Source organism: Cataglyphis hispanica, chromosome 1, assembly GCF_021464435.1.
Source record: "Cataglyphis hispanica isolate Lineage 1 chromosome 1, ULB_Chis1_1.0, whole genome shotgun sequence".
In the NCBI taxonomy this organism is placed as follows: Eukaryota; Metazoa; Arthropoda; class Insecta; order Hymenoptera; family Formicidae; genus Cataglyphis; species Cataglyphis hispanica.
Window position 1 is genome coordinate 1,003,858 of NC_065954.1, and position 15,023 is coordinate 1,018,880.

General features: G+C 32.4%; 2 protein-coding genes across 4 annotated transcripts; one reads left to right on the plus strand and one right to left on the minus strand.

Annotated features, from left to right (window-relative positions):
• Positions 1-1,777: 1,777 nt before the first annotated feature.
• Positions 1,778-7,450, plus strand: LOC126854402 (hamartin). Of its 2 annotated transcripts, XM_050601087.1 has the most exons (15): positions 1,778-1,931; positions 2,369-2,625; positions 2,717-2,982; positions 3,304-3,537; positions 3,616-3,809; positions 3,966-4,078; positions 4,150-4,391; positions 4,465-4,791; positions 4,886-5,077; positions 5,195-5,474; positions 5,553-5,782; positions 5,889-6,014; positions 6,105-6,341; positions 6,474-6,570; positions 6,662-7,450. In XM_050601087.1, the coding sequence occupies exons 2-15, from the start codon at positions 2,523-2,525 to the stop codon at positions 7,180-7,182; spliced, it is 3,162 nt and encodes a 1,053-aa protein (XP_050457044.1). In that variant the 5' UTR covers positions 1,778-1,931; positions 2,369-2,522; the 3' UTR covers positions 7,183-7,450. The 2 variants fall into 2 exon arrangements, with proteins under 2 accessions (XP_050457044.1, XP_050457052.1); XM_050601095.1 differs by lacking the exons at positions 1,778-1,931; positions 2,369-2,625 and having other exon boundaries at positions 2,847-2,982; positions 3,239-3,537.
• Positions 7,451-7,673: 223 nt separating this feature from the next.
• On the minus strand, positions 7,674-11,477 carry LOC126854525 (major facilitator superfamily domain-containing protein 6). 2 transcript variants are annotated; one of them, XM_050601382.1, is made up of 10 exons: positions 11,293-11,477; positions 10,847-10,960; positions 10,272-10,630; positions 10,074-10,184; positions 9,722-9,989; positions 9,429-9,625; positions 8,964-9,289; positions 8,699-8,874; positions 8,442-8,640; positions 7,674-8,211 (listed from the first exon to the last, which is right to left on the minus strand). In XM_050601382.1, exons 2-9 carry the CDS (start codon positions 10,905-10,907, stop codon positions 8,465-8,467), a joined length of 1,674 nt encoding a protein of 557 aa, XP_050457339.1. In that variant the 5' UTR covers positions 10,908-10,960; positions 11,293-11,477; the 3' UTR covers positions 7,674-8,211; positions 8,442-8,464. The 2 variants fall into 2 exon arrangements, with proteins under 2 accessions (XP_050457339.1, XP_050457331.1); XM_050601374.1 differs by having other exon boundaries at positions 8,473-8,640; positions 11,293-11,476.
• Between the last annotated feature and the right edge of the window lie 3,546 nt (positions 11,478-15,023).

Below are 15,023 nucleotides of genomic sequence, written 5' to 3' on the forward strand. Positions count from 1 at the left end.
CCTGTATCATGCTGAACCTCCTCGGAAAACCTTTTTTTTTAATTTTTATCAAGTTATTTGAAACTTCATTAGATTTTAAACTGTCGAGACACATCTGACATTTCAATTTTTTTTTAATGCTTTTTACAACAAATCCAGCTATATAACAATGTCATTCTGGTAATCATTCCAGCACCAACCACTTGTACCGATGTAATTGTGATCGTATGTAATTGATATAATAGTTGTTATCACTTCATTATTTTTTAATGAGTTTGTAAAGTTTACAATTACTTTCAGATATTATGATTGAATTCACGTGACTAACTAATTAAAATATATATTAATAATATCTTGTAATAAATCAATAACTAGAGAGAAAATCTAATGATTATCTTAAATATATTGCACATATTAACATATTTTTATATATATTTTAAATATAAATATAATTTTCACATAAAATATAATAACGTTTATATAATAAAACATATAAAAAATTTTGTTAAAACATCTGATGTGGGATTAAACTTGAATCTACTATGTGACTGAACATCTTGCATTTCGCTTTATATACGCTTTCATGCTACCAGTATTCATGTAGTATATGTGCTTATGTGATATCAGTATAATTGAAGAAAAATAATATATAATTATTAATATATGAAACTGCGATTACGATTGTTAAAATGTATGTCAAAATGTAATGTCAAATAAATATTGACAATCGTGCTATTTGTATTCCGCTGTCATAATACATATGAAATGTCGATAACAAAGAAAAAAAACATTAAGTCTAAACATCAAGGCGCCCGTGATTTATATATTGTATATTTGTTTACTTTATTAGCTATTATCTTATTATTTTTATTAGTCATCATACAATATTTAATTGCATGTACAATTTTAACTATAATTTAAACATATATGCACATGTGCACATATATATATATATATATATATATATATATATACGCAAATATAAAATTCTCAAAGAATGGGCGCCCGTTAGTCTTGTTGCATTACTGCTTTCAGCCACGAGATGCCAGAAAGCATTTTTAGCCCGTATCTCGGCTGTAAAGCGATGCGCTAGAGGAACAAGCACTCAGCTATCGCTCCTTGTCTGATGTTATCTCCCACAATCGTATCCATGTGCTCAACATATTGATGTTTGTGCCTTCACGGACGCATATACGCGAAAGAGAGACAATAACAATGCAATCATCTCTCTTTGGCAAGCGATCAGTGAGTATATTGTGTGCTCAATGCACTAGGTGTGTGTCACACAGATACTGCACATATACACGGTGTAAGAGAGAGACAAAGACGGTATAATCATCTTTCTTTGTCTAACGATCAGTGTACTACGAGAAAAATTTCTCCATGAGCTGCTCCTTAGATGTAGATCTAGTGGGATTCGCATATTCCATATTTCGCTTCGAAGAAGTTATATTACGTTATGAAATTTTTTTAAAACTATTCTTTATATAATTATGCAGTCCTGTACACAGCCGGATTTTGCATTTTGGTTTTTTAAAAATTTATAATAAATAAAATACAACTTCTGGCCAAATGCACCTAATACGCCATGAGCTATATCTATTTTGTTTACTTATGAAATATTATTTTAATCATTTTTTCCAAAAACAGCTCTGTACCGGACTGCGGACGATTCTACTGATTACAAATATAATTTTAATGTGATTCTCTTTATTTTTTGGCCGTAATACGAGAAAAGCGAATCCGTAATTCACAGCACCCCCGGGAGAGGTCTCTACTATCTCTCCTGCCGATCCTTAATAATTTCTGTTGGCTAGCTTCATATAAATACGGCCAGATGGCAACGCAAAGGCAGCCCAGAAAAGAGATATATAGAAGTTTTCCCTACCTCGTAACTCGCCAGTCGCCATAGAACTCACGGAAATCTTCTTGTGGTACTCGATGAAATTCGGGTGAGTTATTCTGTTAATAATTCATTTTCGGACATGTCCGAATTTACGACGAGATTACTCGATCTCGCGACGATAATTATATTCTATAAAGTTTCGCGAAGATCATCAACCGACCGGTTGTTAATGCAAATGACAGTTTTGCGGTTACACCATGGAAGCGAGGCTCCGTAATCCTTTTTTCCTTTATATTGTAAAAAAAAAAAGAATGCACGCTAATGGTCTGTGTAAATTCGACGATAATACGTATGCGAATTCGAAATCGTACAATTATTATTCTTGTCCTCAACTCAATTGCTTCGTTTCTGGCAATTGGTCTTCGCCCCAGGATATTTTAGTAGAATATCGCAAAATAACTGGTACAGAAAATTATAATCATCTTCTAACGATCTGCTAGATTTTGTATTTTTTATATATGTATTTTGTTTCTTCTCTGGTAGGTATTTTAGCATCATTGCTCCATACAATGCCTATCTTGCATGATAAGTGGCAGATACCTCAAAGCAACAGTATCAGACCGATTTCTACCTAATCAAAAAATCATGTTAGAATAATACTTTTTGAGCCGAGCCACTGTTTAAAGTCACTGTCAAAATGAGTGTCAGTGCTGCTGCCGAATTATTCTATTTACTAGAATCCAATAAACTTGGAGAGGTTGAAGAGATCAAGAAAGTCTTTCACGATCATTTCTTATGCAGTGAGTAATAGTGCATATTTTATTGCATTAGAGTAATTAAGTTGCAGTTATATATTTAATTTTTTTTAATTATAATGGATAACATTTACAGCTAAGGACAATTGGTTAGTAAATGGATTATTCGATTATTATCTCTCTACAAATTCCTTAAGGACTGCCGAAGTATTAGCAGGAGTACGAGAGCCACATGACAAGCATCTGTTGGATCGTTTATCGGATGTCTTTTCAAAACCTGGCAACAGTGGGCAGAGAATACAAGCACTTACATTGCTGGGGCATATAGCCAGACGTCAACCTACTTGGTTGTACAAGTTAGCCAATCATGCTTTATTCAGAGATCTACTTAAATTACTTAAGGTAAAACATTTTTTTTTATTGGTATATATAAACATTTATGTGTATGCACATTTTTAATTTTTCTCAATTTGTTAATTTCATATGTATCTTTAGTTGTAGGATTAAGAATTATTTTACATATATTTGTATAATTTAATTTGAATTAATTTATACTATATACATAACTTTTTATATGCTAATGATTATTCATTATATGGTACTTAATGCAAATCAAAGTTAAAATTTTATATGTTATACAATATGACATTTAATCTAGAAATAACTTTATAAATATTGGAAGAGGAAAAAGATGGATAATTTTGCAAGACTGTATTTTTCAAGGTGGAAGCAGATGTATTACCACTTATGAGTGCCCTACTTTTGTTAGTGATGTTATTACCAATGTTACCTGCTGCTTTAGGGCCATATTTACTAGAAATATTTGAGGTATTTGGCCGCTTGGCCTCTTATTATCATTATCAGTTATCTTTACTTTCCTCTTCCACTGCTTTTACTTCGACTAGTACAGTATCGAATGTCATCGACAAGGACCATTTGTACCTCATACATTTGCAGGTGAATATTTAACAATCATTTATAAATAAGAGAGATGGAGAAGCTAACAAAATTTTCTTTACCACTTCACTATTGTAGGTAGGATTACACAGCTTATTTCATAGACTGTATGCGATGTATCCTTGCAATTTTATATCATATCTGAAGCAACAGTACATACAACGCGATCAATTGGCTACATTTACTCATACTATTAGACCTATGTTGGATTCCGTGCGTATGCATCCTTTGCTTGTTACTGCATCTAAGGATGCAGAAATTTCAGCCACTAGGTATATGTGTTTGATATATATATATATATATACATACATATATATATATATATATATATATATATATATATATATATATATATGGGAAATAATATGTTTTATGTTACACAGTGCGTCTAAGTTACTCTTGTATGTCGTTTCTTTTCCATTTAATAGGTGGAAAAAGATGGAGCATCACGATATTGTGATAGAATGTGGCCGTTTTACATTAGACAAATGTCGAGAAGAAATTTTAAGCATAGTTAATTCTCGGTGCACTCCACCTCTAGGTCAGCATTATCATATTCATGTCTAAAAATGCAAATAAAGTTGTTTTATTTATATATCTATACCTATGCAGATCAATCTTCCACTACTTGCGCGCCAATAAACATTTGCGGGGGAGTAACAACTGTGGAGATAAGTAATGGGGAAGACGATACATTCTGGTCACCCAGCATGGCAGTGCCACCACATAGTCCGCCATTTCAAAATACATCGCACGAGCCACGCTCTGCCCCGCCAACGCCTAATAATAATAGAAGTGGTACTTCACCGCCCGAGGCTGCTATCGAAGCGACTCCTGAAACTACTCCTGTTAAGGTATATGAAAATAATTCTCTTATATATGTGTTCTCAAAGAAAAAGAAAGAAAAATATTTATTACATTTTGTAGGATCTACGAAAATTAACAACGAGGCAAGCGCCTTTGGGATCTAACGCAGTTCGTGCTCTAAATGCATTAAGCAACAGTGCATCTTCTCGACCATCTACGCCCACTTTGATAAATTCCTCTTCTACTGGTGCAGTGAGAAGCATGGATATTGCAGGAAATACACATGGATTTTTGTCTCATAGATTAAGTAAGATTATGACTGATAGACAAAATGTTTTTCAACAGCCACAAAAATTAGTGAGTAATAGCGAAGAAAATGGAAGGCTCTTAGAAATGGCAATAAGTCAAAACGGAAAGAATGATTCTTTTGAGCAAGAAGATCAAGAGGTTTAATTCCAATTTATCTAATAAATCTTATATTGAATCCTATATTGAATAAAAAAAAAAGAACAAAACCATATTTTATATAATTTTATAATAGGTGCTGGAGATAGTTAGTTCACATGGAAATGGAACAATTGAAATACCAAAATACGTCGAATTACAATCCGAGTCACGAAATGAGAAGAGTACAGTTAGTGCTCTAGCCGATTCGATATCTCAAAAAATTTATAAATTTCGATTATATTCTCAATGTCATTTCCCGTCGGAGGATTCAAATATAACGCATAAGGTTGGAATATAAAAAAAAAATGAAAAATATCTCCAAAGATCACTATATACAACTACAATTTGCATTGCAATAATTATAATAATTGATTGAAAAAAATGCTTACATTTTCTCTCGCAGATTCGGCACTCTAAATCTTGTCCAGATATGGAAATGCAGAAAAAATGTAATAACGAAGATGTAATAGATCAAACCAAATTAATAGGAACGGCGAAACGTGAGGATGTCAGCATTCAAACGTGTGACTTATTTCCATATGAATATCTGTTCCTGGGAGTGTTAGATCAGAATAGTCAAAATTCTAGCCAAAACAGCTCTGATTCAAGACTATCTCCAATTAGCATGCTCGATCAATATATCGAAACTTGTACAAGAGTGAATAGCTTCTTTAACAAAACGAGTAAATATAAAATAACATATATAATGTGTAAGACTGAAAATATTTTTAACAAGCAAAATGAAACCAGTTTTTTTATAGAAACAAACAATACCAGGCAGAGGCAAAAGAAGAAAGGAGAGGAGGATGCAGAAGAAGACGGAGGAGACGATGATAGTGTAGATATAACCTGCGCTAATCAATTACTTCAATTAATGCAAATGCAACTGCAGTTTGAAAGGCAAAGACGGGAGGTCCATGCCGAACGTAATCGACGTTTGCTCGGTAAATCGAGGGACTTGCGAGCTTTGGAAGAACATAATCTTGCTTTGGTCCGTTTATAATTATTTTGATACGATAACGTTTATTCAATTCTTATGTGCTATTGTTTGGGTAATAGATTTGGCATTATTTGCATTATTTATTTCTCCCTTGCAGACCGATCGATTAAAAATGGTAGAAAGAGAAGTAGAAACGTTGAAAACACAACTGGAGTATAATAAAAAGGAAGCACATCAAGCTGAGGAACAATACAAAGAAACTATACATCATTGGCAAGCTAAAGTATGATTTTTTAAAATATATATCCATTTTTGTGATACTGAAAAAAATATACATAAAAGACTGCTTTACTTACTTGTATTATGCATATAGTGCATCGAGGAACAACAACAAAGCTATGCATTCAAAGAACGCTTAGAGAGTCTTGAATTGGAATTGAAAAGCGAACAAAGAAAGGCGGCTGAAATACAACAACAACTTCGTTCTACCGAGGCGGAACTATTCAATGCGGGACACCAATTAAAAACGGCTCTAAAAGCTGCGGATCGTGGTAAAGAATTGGAACGCATTGTGGATATTATGCAGAAAAAATTTGTGCTTTTAGGAGAGGTATATGATTTGTATAAATTTTAAATTAAAAATATGAATTAGTTGCTGAAAATTTAAGTTGAATTACACATAAAAAATGGTTAATATATATTATGAGACAATTGTGGACATATTTCTCTTATCTTTGCATAGGCGCAATTAAGACTTGAAGAAAATACAAGTACTCTCTCACCGACCGTTAAACAAGAAGCAACTCAAGTTCAGAAATCTTATACAGAAGAATTAAACAGTAAGCGTTTGAATGTGTAGATTGAAAAAAAATTGATATTAATGTTTCCTGCACGCGAGATAATAAATTACATATATCGATTTTTTTTTAGATATTCGGCGACAATTGGAATCGCGAACATCGCACTTGGAAGCACTGAAGACACGTCTAAGTGAGTTAGAAAATAAAGAAGCGCGCAAAGAGACTCAATTAGTGGATTTGCAACGACTCTTACAAGAAACGAAGGAACAGCATGCGTTCGAGTTAGGGGCTGTCGAATCAAAGTATCGAGCACAGGTGGAGATTAATCTGCTACTGGAAGGTCGTATACTCGAGCTTCACGGCAAATTGGAAACCGCTACATGTTCCAATGCTTCGCTCATGACAAATCCCGCTTCCTCAGCGTCGCCTAAAGAACGATCACCGCCTCTATCGACCAGTTTGGCTTCGTCCAGCGAGGGCAGCCTCGCGTTTATTCATCCAGGCGGCGGAATTATCATGAACGATTGTTGCGAGACTGCGACAGGTGAAATCTCTAATCTGCAAGCTATGATAGAACCTTCAAATAGCGGTCGAGCCACCTCGCCGTCATGTTCCCTTACCCAACGATTATCGATGTCGAAACAAGATTAAATGTTACGGAAAGCATAGCAACCCTTTTATATATCGTCAGTAAACAATATACATGGGATTTATACAAAGATTGCATACATCGCGGTACGAACAGTACGAGAAAAGTTATTAGTAGCTTTTTATTGATAGAATTTAGACAAGATTTGGAAGAAAGTTGCTAATCGACTGATTGCGATTGAAAAATCGCTCTATAATAATTTGTTATTCAGTAATTTCTGGAAAATGGATTCACAGTGAAAATAAATGGTTGAGATATTTTGCTGACCAATTTTGATAATTTTAATCTCTCTCTTTCTCTCTCTCAGTCATATTATACAGAGAAATTTTCTCTTATAACATTTCAGTCTTCATTCTTTTCATTAACGACTACATATTTCTACTAAAAGTCTGCAATATTATTTGTAAATTCTACTATTGACTGTTTTCCTGAATAGAAATCCGAGAAATAATAAAAGAGCATTGAAATTATCGTAATTCCAATGTTCGAAATATTTGTTAATATCTGAATATTTATTATGTAATATGTTATTAATTTTATAATTTATATCCTGATGTCCCATATACATACATATGTAAATATTACAAATTGATAGTTGTTTGTATATTTTACGCGCGCGCGCTCGCACACACACACACACACACACACACACATAATAATATACACACAACTATTAATGTGTTAACTAATAATATTTTTATCTCTGTGAAATTTGAAATCGTTATCTTCGGTGCGTGTAAAAATAAAGGTAAATAAACGAAAAACATAATCTAGAAAAATATATATTATAATGATATCATATATGTCGATATAATTCACACTTATGACATATAATACTGAATGATTGAAAATCTTGTGAATATTATAAAAAGACAAAATATCACAATGAGACAAATATTTTTTTCAGCACGCAGTATGTTTCAATTGCGCAATATTTTCACCTCACACAAAATTGCTTTATTAATAAGTTTGCAATTCTTGACTTATCGTCATAAGAATAGCATCGTCTGGATTAGCATAATTTGCTAAATCTGAAAAAAAAAGAAAATAGAAAAACTATTATGAAATATAGAAGATAAAAGTGGTTATAATAAAATGAATTAAAGTGCAAATTTTTTTAATACATATGCAATGTATAAAATATCTCAAAATTTGCAATTTTGATGACAGCTTCTTTGGTGCATTTTGCAATTTTTTAAATATTTATGATTATATGTTTTATGAATCTTGAACTAAAATAATATGTTAATTTACTATATACTTTGTTATACATCCACATAATCGTTACTCACGACTGTGGCCTCGATATAATGGATTGGCCTTTATTTTCTTCAATAAAAGTTCCAGCAACCAAAATACACTCAACCATAAGAGTGCACCTACTGAAAATGTTCTTAGTAATGTAACACCTCCAAATGTGTCTATCAACCAACCACATATGAAGCTACCGCTTGCCACTCCTAAAATAAGTAAAGAATTATGCAGATATTGGGAAAAAGCAATATGAAGTTAACTCACCAATTCCTTCAAAGATAGCACCAACAAAGCCTTGCATAGTAGCTTTGGTACCAGATGGTGTCACTTTATCACCATAGGACACCATTGTTGGCCAACATAGACCAAATGAGGGTCCATGGAGCAATTCAAGAATTAAAAATAGCCAAGGATTTGATATAAGGCTGTATGCCATAAATCTGCGACGTTACATTAATGTTTTTATCATAGAACAATGTACAAATAATAAATTATATGTAACAAGATTTAAAGATTTTTAATTTCTCACCTAATTGCATAAATGAGTAACACAAGACTCATGACATTAATGTGGCCTAGTTTCTTCAATATACTGCCTGATACAAAATTGAAGGGTAATTCTCCTAAGAAACATTGAACTCCAGTCATAAGACCTTGCAGCGTTTTAATCCATGCAACGTGAGAGCTGGTTGCTATAATTTCACTGTACCAAAAGAGAAAGTTCCAAATGACTGCCGTACACATCCCAGCGCCTATGCACCACCAGGCAAATACCAATACTCTGCCTTCTCTGACAACACTCAATAATTCCCGAAATAGTGGAGGTTCAGCATTCGTAGAACATTCTGGATTTTTCTATAATGATACTGCTTTCTCCCATTATTTGCCAATTTCGGATTCTTTTGATAAGTAAGAAGTATACCAAACTTCTGTATTATCTTAATTCTAGTTTGTCTCATGTACGTAACTATATATAATGAGGAATCATTTGTACCTTTCGCAATGTCACAGCAACTACAACAATATCAGCGATCATAGCTATCAGCATAATGTAAAAAATACATGTGTAATCTTTTTCATACTGTCCTTCGCTCAAAAGATCGACTAGATAGCCTGCGCTTATACCAAATATGCCAAAACCGATACTGCCCCACATCTTTTGCTTCCCATAATCGTTCCTTTTCTCATAACCTGAAGTCCATGATATTAAAAAATAGCCATTTCACAAAATCAGTGCTATTTATGCAATATTAAACATTTAAGCAATTAAGCATTATGAATACAAACCAAGAAGGTCGAAACAGATGGCATCTGCTATGCTGACCACAACAGCCATGCCAATCCAACTTATTATGGCTGCCCAAAAAAATAGATAGAAATATGTAGACTGTTCTGTATTACTGTGCGAATTCTTGGCCTCTTGTAAAAGATGATTAAATGCACTGTTGTTGTGACAGGTTGCCATGCATTTAGTTCTTAGTTGGTTCCCGCAAACTGGAATTTGAGTAACATCATCCAGAAACATATGCACTTTTACATCTACACAGTTGTTCGTCTGTAAATTATTTTTCGCGACAAGATATTAATGTCATTTCCCTAGAACAGACAAATAAAGTATTCTATAGCAATCTTCTCTTACAAGTAAATCCTGATATATATCAAATTCTGCACTAAAGTCGAATGTACTGTTCATAGAAACATTTTTGCCAGATAATTCTATGTAACCATGAGGTACTCCTTCACAGGATAACTATAAAAAAAATATGTAAGTTGTGCTATATATTCAATATGCAAAAGAATAATACATGGAATGAAATTATATTTAATTTATATATACCTGACAAACTGAGTCAGTATGAATATTTTTTACTATTACAGAATTTAATGTATTTTGTGAGAATTCCTTCTGTGGGCAAATCTCTAGAAATGGTATGTTATTGTCACAGATAAGAGTAACACTTGCGCTCCTATCTATTTCAGGAATAAAATAAATACAGAAGAAAGCTATTGTCAATACAGCTTGGAATATCAAAAAAAAAGTTTTATGCAATTTGAACTTGTCAGCTAAACTACCAAACAATGGTTTTGCAATTAGACCAGAAATCGGTAATACTGTATACATTGTGCCAACTAATATTCCAGAGAAACCTAATTGTTTTCCAATCGTTGGCAAAAATTGTACCATTGGTGCTGTCGCTGCAAATAAATAACAACAATCAATACAAAACGCAAGAGATACTGAATCTATTTTTTATAACTGAATTGGCTGCACTAGTTTGGAGGTTATTTTTTGTCTCCATATTAGAAAAAGAAAGATAAGCTCTGAACTAGTGTAGCCACTTCAAATATAAAGAACAGACCCATTTATATGTAACATAATGATTAAAGCAGTAGAATTTTAATTCAGCTCACCAGCATTGTAAAGAAAATAATGTGACTTTATAGGCGCCAATTCCTTGTTGATGTTCTCCATGTTGCAGTCGTATAGTCTATCAAAGAAATCCTTGAATCATACGTTTTTTTTATCTATAATAAAATATAAAAAGAAGTTATTATAACATCTCATGTGCACGAATTTCGTGTTTGAAACCATCATTTACGAAACAAATTCGCTCAGTCATATAAAAAATTCTCGTACAATAATGTTTTCTATATTTACAGGACTAGCATAATAATTAATTTCTACTTATAGAGGGACGAGTTATACAACATACATATATGTACAGTCCATTATGCAAATGTAGAAACTACGTATAATGTGCCCGAGACGTAAATGCTCATTTATCGATGGATGGTCTCAATTCGCGCAAAAAAAATTTATATTTATACAATCGCGATGAACGAAAAACAAATTTTACCTCGGACGCGATTTAACGGGTCTGACAAATTGGATTAATCAGGACTAATAGAGTCCGTTAAAGTCCATCTCACGCGCAATGATGCATAACCAAAATCCTACAGGAGTTGCGAGTCTCGCACTTTGTCCATCAACTCGCTTAACGCCCTTTGATTAAAAGATCTTCGCAACTATGCGTGTACATACATATACATAATTATACATATATATATATATATATATTGTTTGTATTTATAGGCCGGTATTCATAGTCTGTTCTTATATTTAAGATCGTCTTAAGCGCAATCTTAAGATGTCCTAAACCAATCACAGAGCCGTATTAGATCTTAAACATTAGGTCTGTTCGTTTTAACTGAACTGGCTGCATTAATTCAGAGTTTATCTTTTTCTCTCCATATTGGGAAGAAAAAGATAAACTCTGAACTAGTCGGCCCCTTTATTCTCAATGCTAAATGATCGCCATATTGCTAATTGCGCACGAGCTTTAATTTGAATGATGATAGATAATAGTTAAGATAGAAATCTATGTCTAATTGTGAAACTTAAAGCCAATTTCACCACCTTCGGTTAGATTAACTGATAGTAGGGTGGCAACTGAAATGATAAGAATGCTTGGTTTTCATTCATCTCTATTTTCTGTTGCCATCCTGCTGATTTTAACCGTCGGTTAATTTAACCGAAGGTGGTGAAATTGGTCTTAGAAAAGATGTCATGAAAAAAATTAATTTAACACTTAATATTGCTTTTAATTCATAATATTATTTTATATATTAATGAATCTATACGATTAATAAAAATAGTAAATATAATATGATTATACACAACAAAAATATAAAGCGACAATAAGCGAAAAAAGAATTATACAATAAAATATCTCATATTGAATAATACTTTATAAAATATAAATAAAATAAAGCTTTATATGTAATTAAAGTATACACTAAAATATCACATATAACATATATGTAGCTTTCTCCGTTACTGTGGCGCTATTAAGCACTACGTGGTCACCATATTGTTAGTTGTGCAACTCGGTCATGCACAAGAGACAACTACACATATTACATATAAAGCTTTATTTTATTTATATTTTATAAAGTATTATTCAATATAAGATATTTTATTGTATAATTCTTTTTTTGCTTATTGTCGCTTTATATTTTTGTTGTGTATAATCATATTATATTTACTATTTTTATTAATCGTATAGATTCATTAAAATATAAAAAAGTATTATTAATTAAAAGCAATATTAAATGTTAAATTAATTTTTTTCATGACATCTTTTGTAAGTCTTACAATACATAGATTTCTATCTTAACTATCTAAGTATCTATCATCATTCAAATTAAAGTCTGCGCACAACTAGCAATATGGCGATCGTTTAGCATCAAGAACAAAGGGGCCGACACAGAGTGACCCTATTCTATTTACTTATACTGTGCCTACGTGTTTAATTATAATGATAGTGAAGCCCGCCCGTAGGAGGAACGGAACATACTGTCTTCACGTATTGTAATGTCCTGCCAATTTTAAAAACTATATTTTAGCTACTTAATTAAGTACCGCTTTTATCCCTGCAAAATACCTATGGAATATAGAACAATTATTTAATCCATTTGCTTTTATTTCAGTTGTTAACTAATTTCATTAATCGCTTATAATTCTAGTTCCATATGGTTATTTAGCCTAAAAACCGAATATATTTTAATCCTTTTAGTAATAATAATCGATGGCGCAAAGAATTGAGAATTCCTTAGATCGACGAATCAGAAAGCATTATTTAGAACTAGCTAGCTGTACAGCAGTGACTTTCTAGAACTAATCTGCTGATTTAAGATTTAAGACTTTAAGAACGGACTTGCGAGCGAATTTCACACTCGATAATATCAATACTAATACTTAGCTTTTAAGATTTTAATATTTAATCACACAGACAAATATATATAAAAATAACTCAATCTTAAATTGAGGAGTAAATGCGCCGTAATGTATGGAATCATAAAACGTATATAATAATAATTTGTTGAAAATATTTATAATTATTTTATCCAAAACATCACACACAAAACTTTCAATACTATATTCAATACAATTTAACTTTATAAATAATTAAAATTAGATTAATTATAACAGGTTATTATATAATGCGCGAATGCTTCCATAAAGAAATGATCTTAATAAAATTAATATGCTTTATTGTAGTATCGATCAAGCGACCATAAATATAAATTTAAGAGGCTTATATTCTATGGAATCATAAATTATATACATTACATATAACACATATAAGTTATCTAAAATATCTATTTTTTAAACTATAGAATGCCATAACTTTATATAAATTGCCAACTTATTATCAGAACTGAAATAAATAGAACAAATGATTCCATAAATTAATAAGCATAAATATTAATCATATTATTAATAATTTTATATTATAAAATATTAATTAAGCTGAAAAGAAGAGCGCATAAGAGGCCTCATATCAGTGAAACCTGATATTGCGAGCGATAAGTCGAACGGACTCGTGACGGCTACGACCACGAGCGCCGAAACTTAATAGGCAGATAAACATATCGATCGACAATTCTCAGAAGAATTGTTGTTAAAAATCTTTCTTCTCGGAAGTCCTCCACTGAATCATCCTAAGAACATTCCAGAGCGCAACGCGTGATCTGCACACGGCCCGAAAATCCTTTGTTTCGACAGTATATAAGCCGGCGATTTCGAACCTCAGGGCATTCAATTAAAAGGTCTTCAAGCATTCGAATCATTCATTCTTACATTCAAGCATTCGATGCATTCGATTAAAAGGTCTTCAAGCATTTGAGTCATTCAATTCTTACATTCAAGCATTCGAGTCATTCAATTGAAAAGTCTTCAAGCATTCATTCTTAGTCAACATTCATCACTATTTCATTACTATTTTGTACAGTATTCGCACCGTATTATTCGTTCATTCATTCACTCACGAACTCATTTTCGAATCATTCATCCGCTCTGCACCTGATCATTGTTCGCGTACATTCGCTATACAATTTCGATTAACATATTAATTGTTATTACCGTCAATTCTGTGTTAAGCTGTGTAAAACTAAGGAAATAATAAAAAAAACTTTGTGCATACGTCTGTGTACTTTTATCCGGCCTACCTCATCCACGATCAAGGTCTTAAAGGACGAGAAAAGGGCCTAACAGAGTACGACCAGAACTTGAGCAGAAGGAAGGATTTTCCTGCCACATCACGATAAGTACTTACAATTATTATAAACCCCCGTCTTTCCATAAATATTAGAAACTTTATTTGAATTGACTGACAACCCCTAATATCATTCAATTACCTTTTCATTCTCTAAATAATAAGAAATCCCCTGTCAAGCATTAGCAAGTGGCTGACAGTTTCCAGTCAGTCAACTTTAATCTATTATCCTACTATTATTTAAAACACCCCCATAATATCAATACTAAGTAAGATTTATAAATTCCATGCAAAATATACACTACTGTTGTCATTTAAACTTGACTTAATCTTGCAACATTTTGCTCTTTTTCCCGAAAATCCATCGTTGCCGAGCGCTTATAGTACCCTGGCGACCTTTTCCTTTTTTTTGAATTCTTTATATAACCCTTAAACCTAGTTGCCGAGCGCTGATCAAAGTGCCCTGGCGGCGTTTTCTATCAATTTAAAAACCTCCCACAAGAAATGACAACAGGAGATTAAATTGAAAT

Bases quoted from the DNA above. Each gene is read 5' to 3' on its own strand.
- LOC126854402 (XM_050601087.1), top strand. From the start codon at position 2,523: ATGAGTGTCAGTGCTGCTGCCGAATTATTCTATTTACTAGAATCCAAT. The intron at 4,392-4,464 runs GTATATGAAAAT...TACATTTTGTAG, and splicing joins CTGAAACTACTCCTGTTAAG to GATCTACGAAAATTAACAAC. The intron at 5,475-5,552 runs GTAAATATAAAA...GTTTTTTTATAG, and splicing joins TAGCTTCTTTAACAAAACGA to AAACAAACAATACCAGGCAG.
- LOC126854525 (XM_050601374.1), bottom strand. From the start codon at position 10,907: ATGGAGAACATCAACAAGGAATTGGCGCCTATAAAGTCACATTATTTT. The intron at 9,626-9,721 runs GTTTGTATTCAT...CATGGACTTCAG, and splicing joins CATCTGTTTCGACCTTCTTG to GTTATGAGAAAAGGAACGAT. The intron at 8,212-8,472 runs GTGAGTAACGAT...TTTTTTTTTCAG, and splicing joins ATTATATCGAGGCCACAGTC to ATTTAGCAAATTATGCTAAT.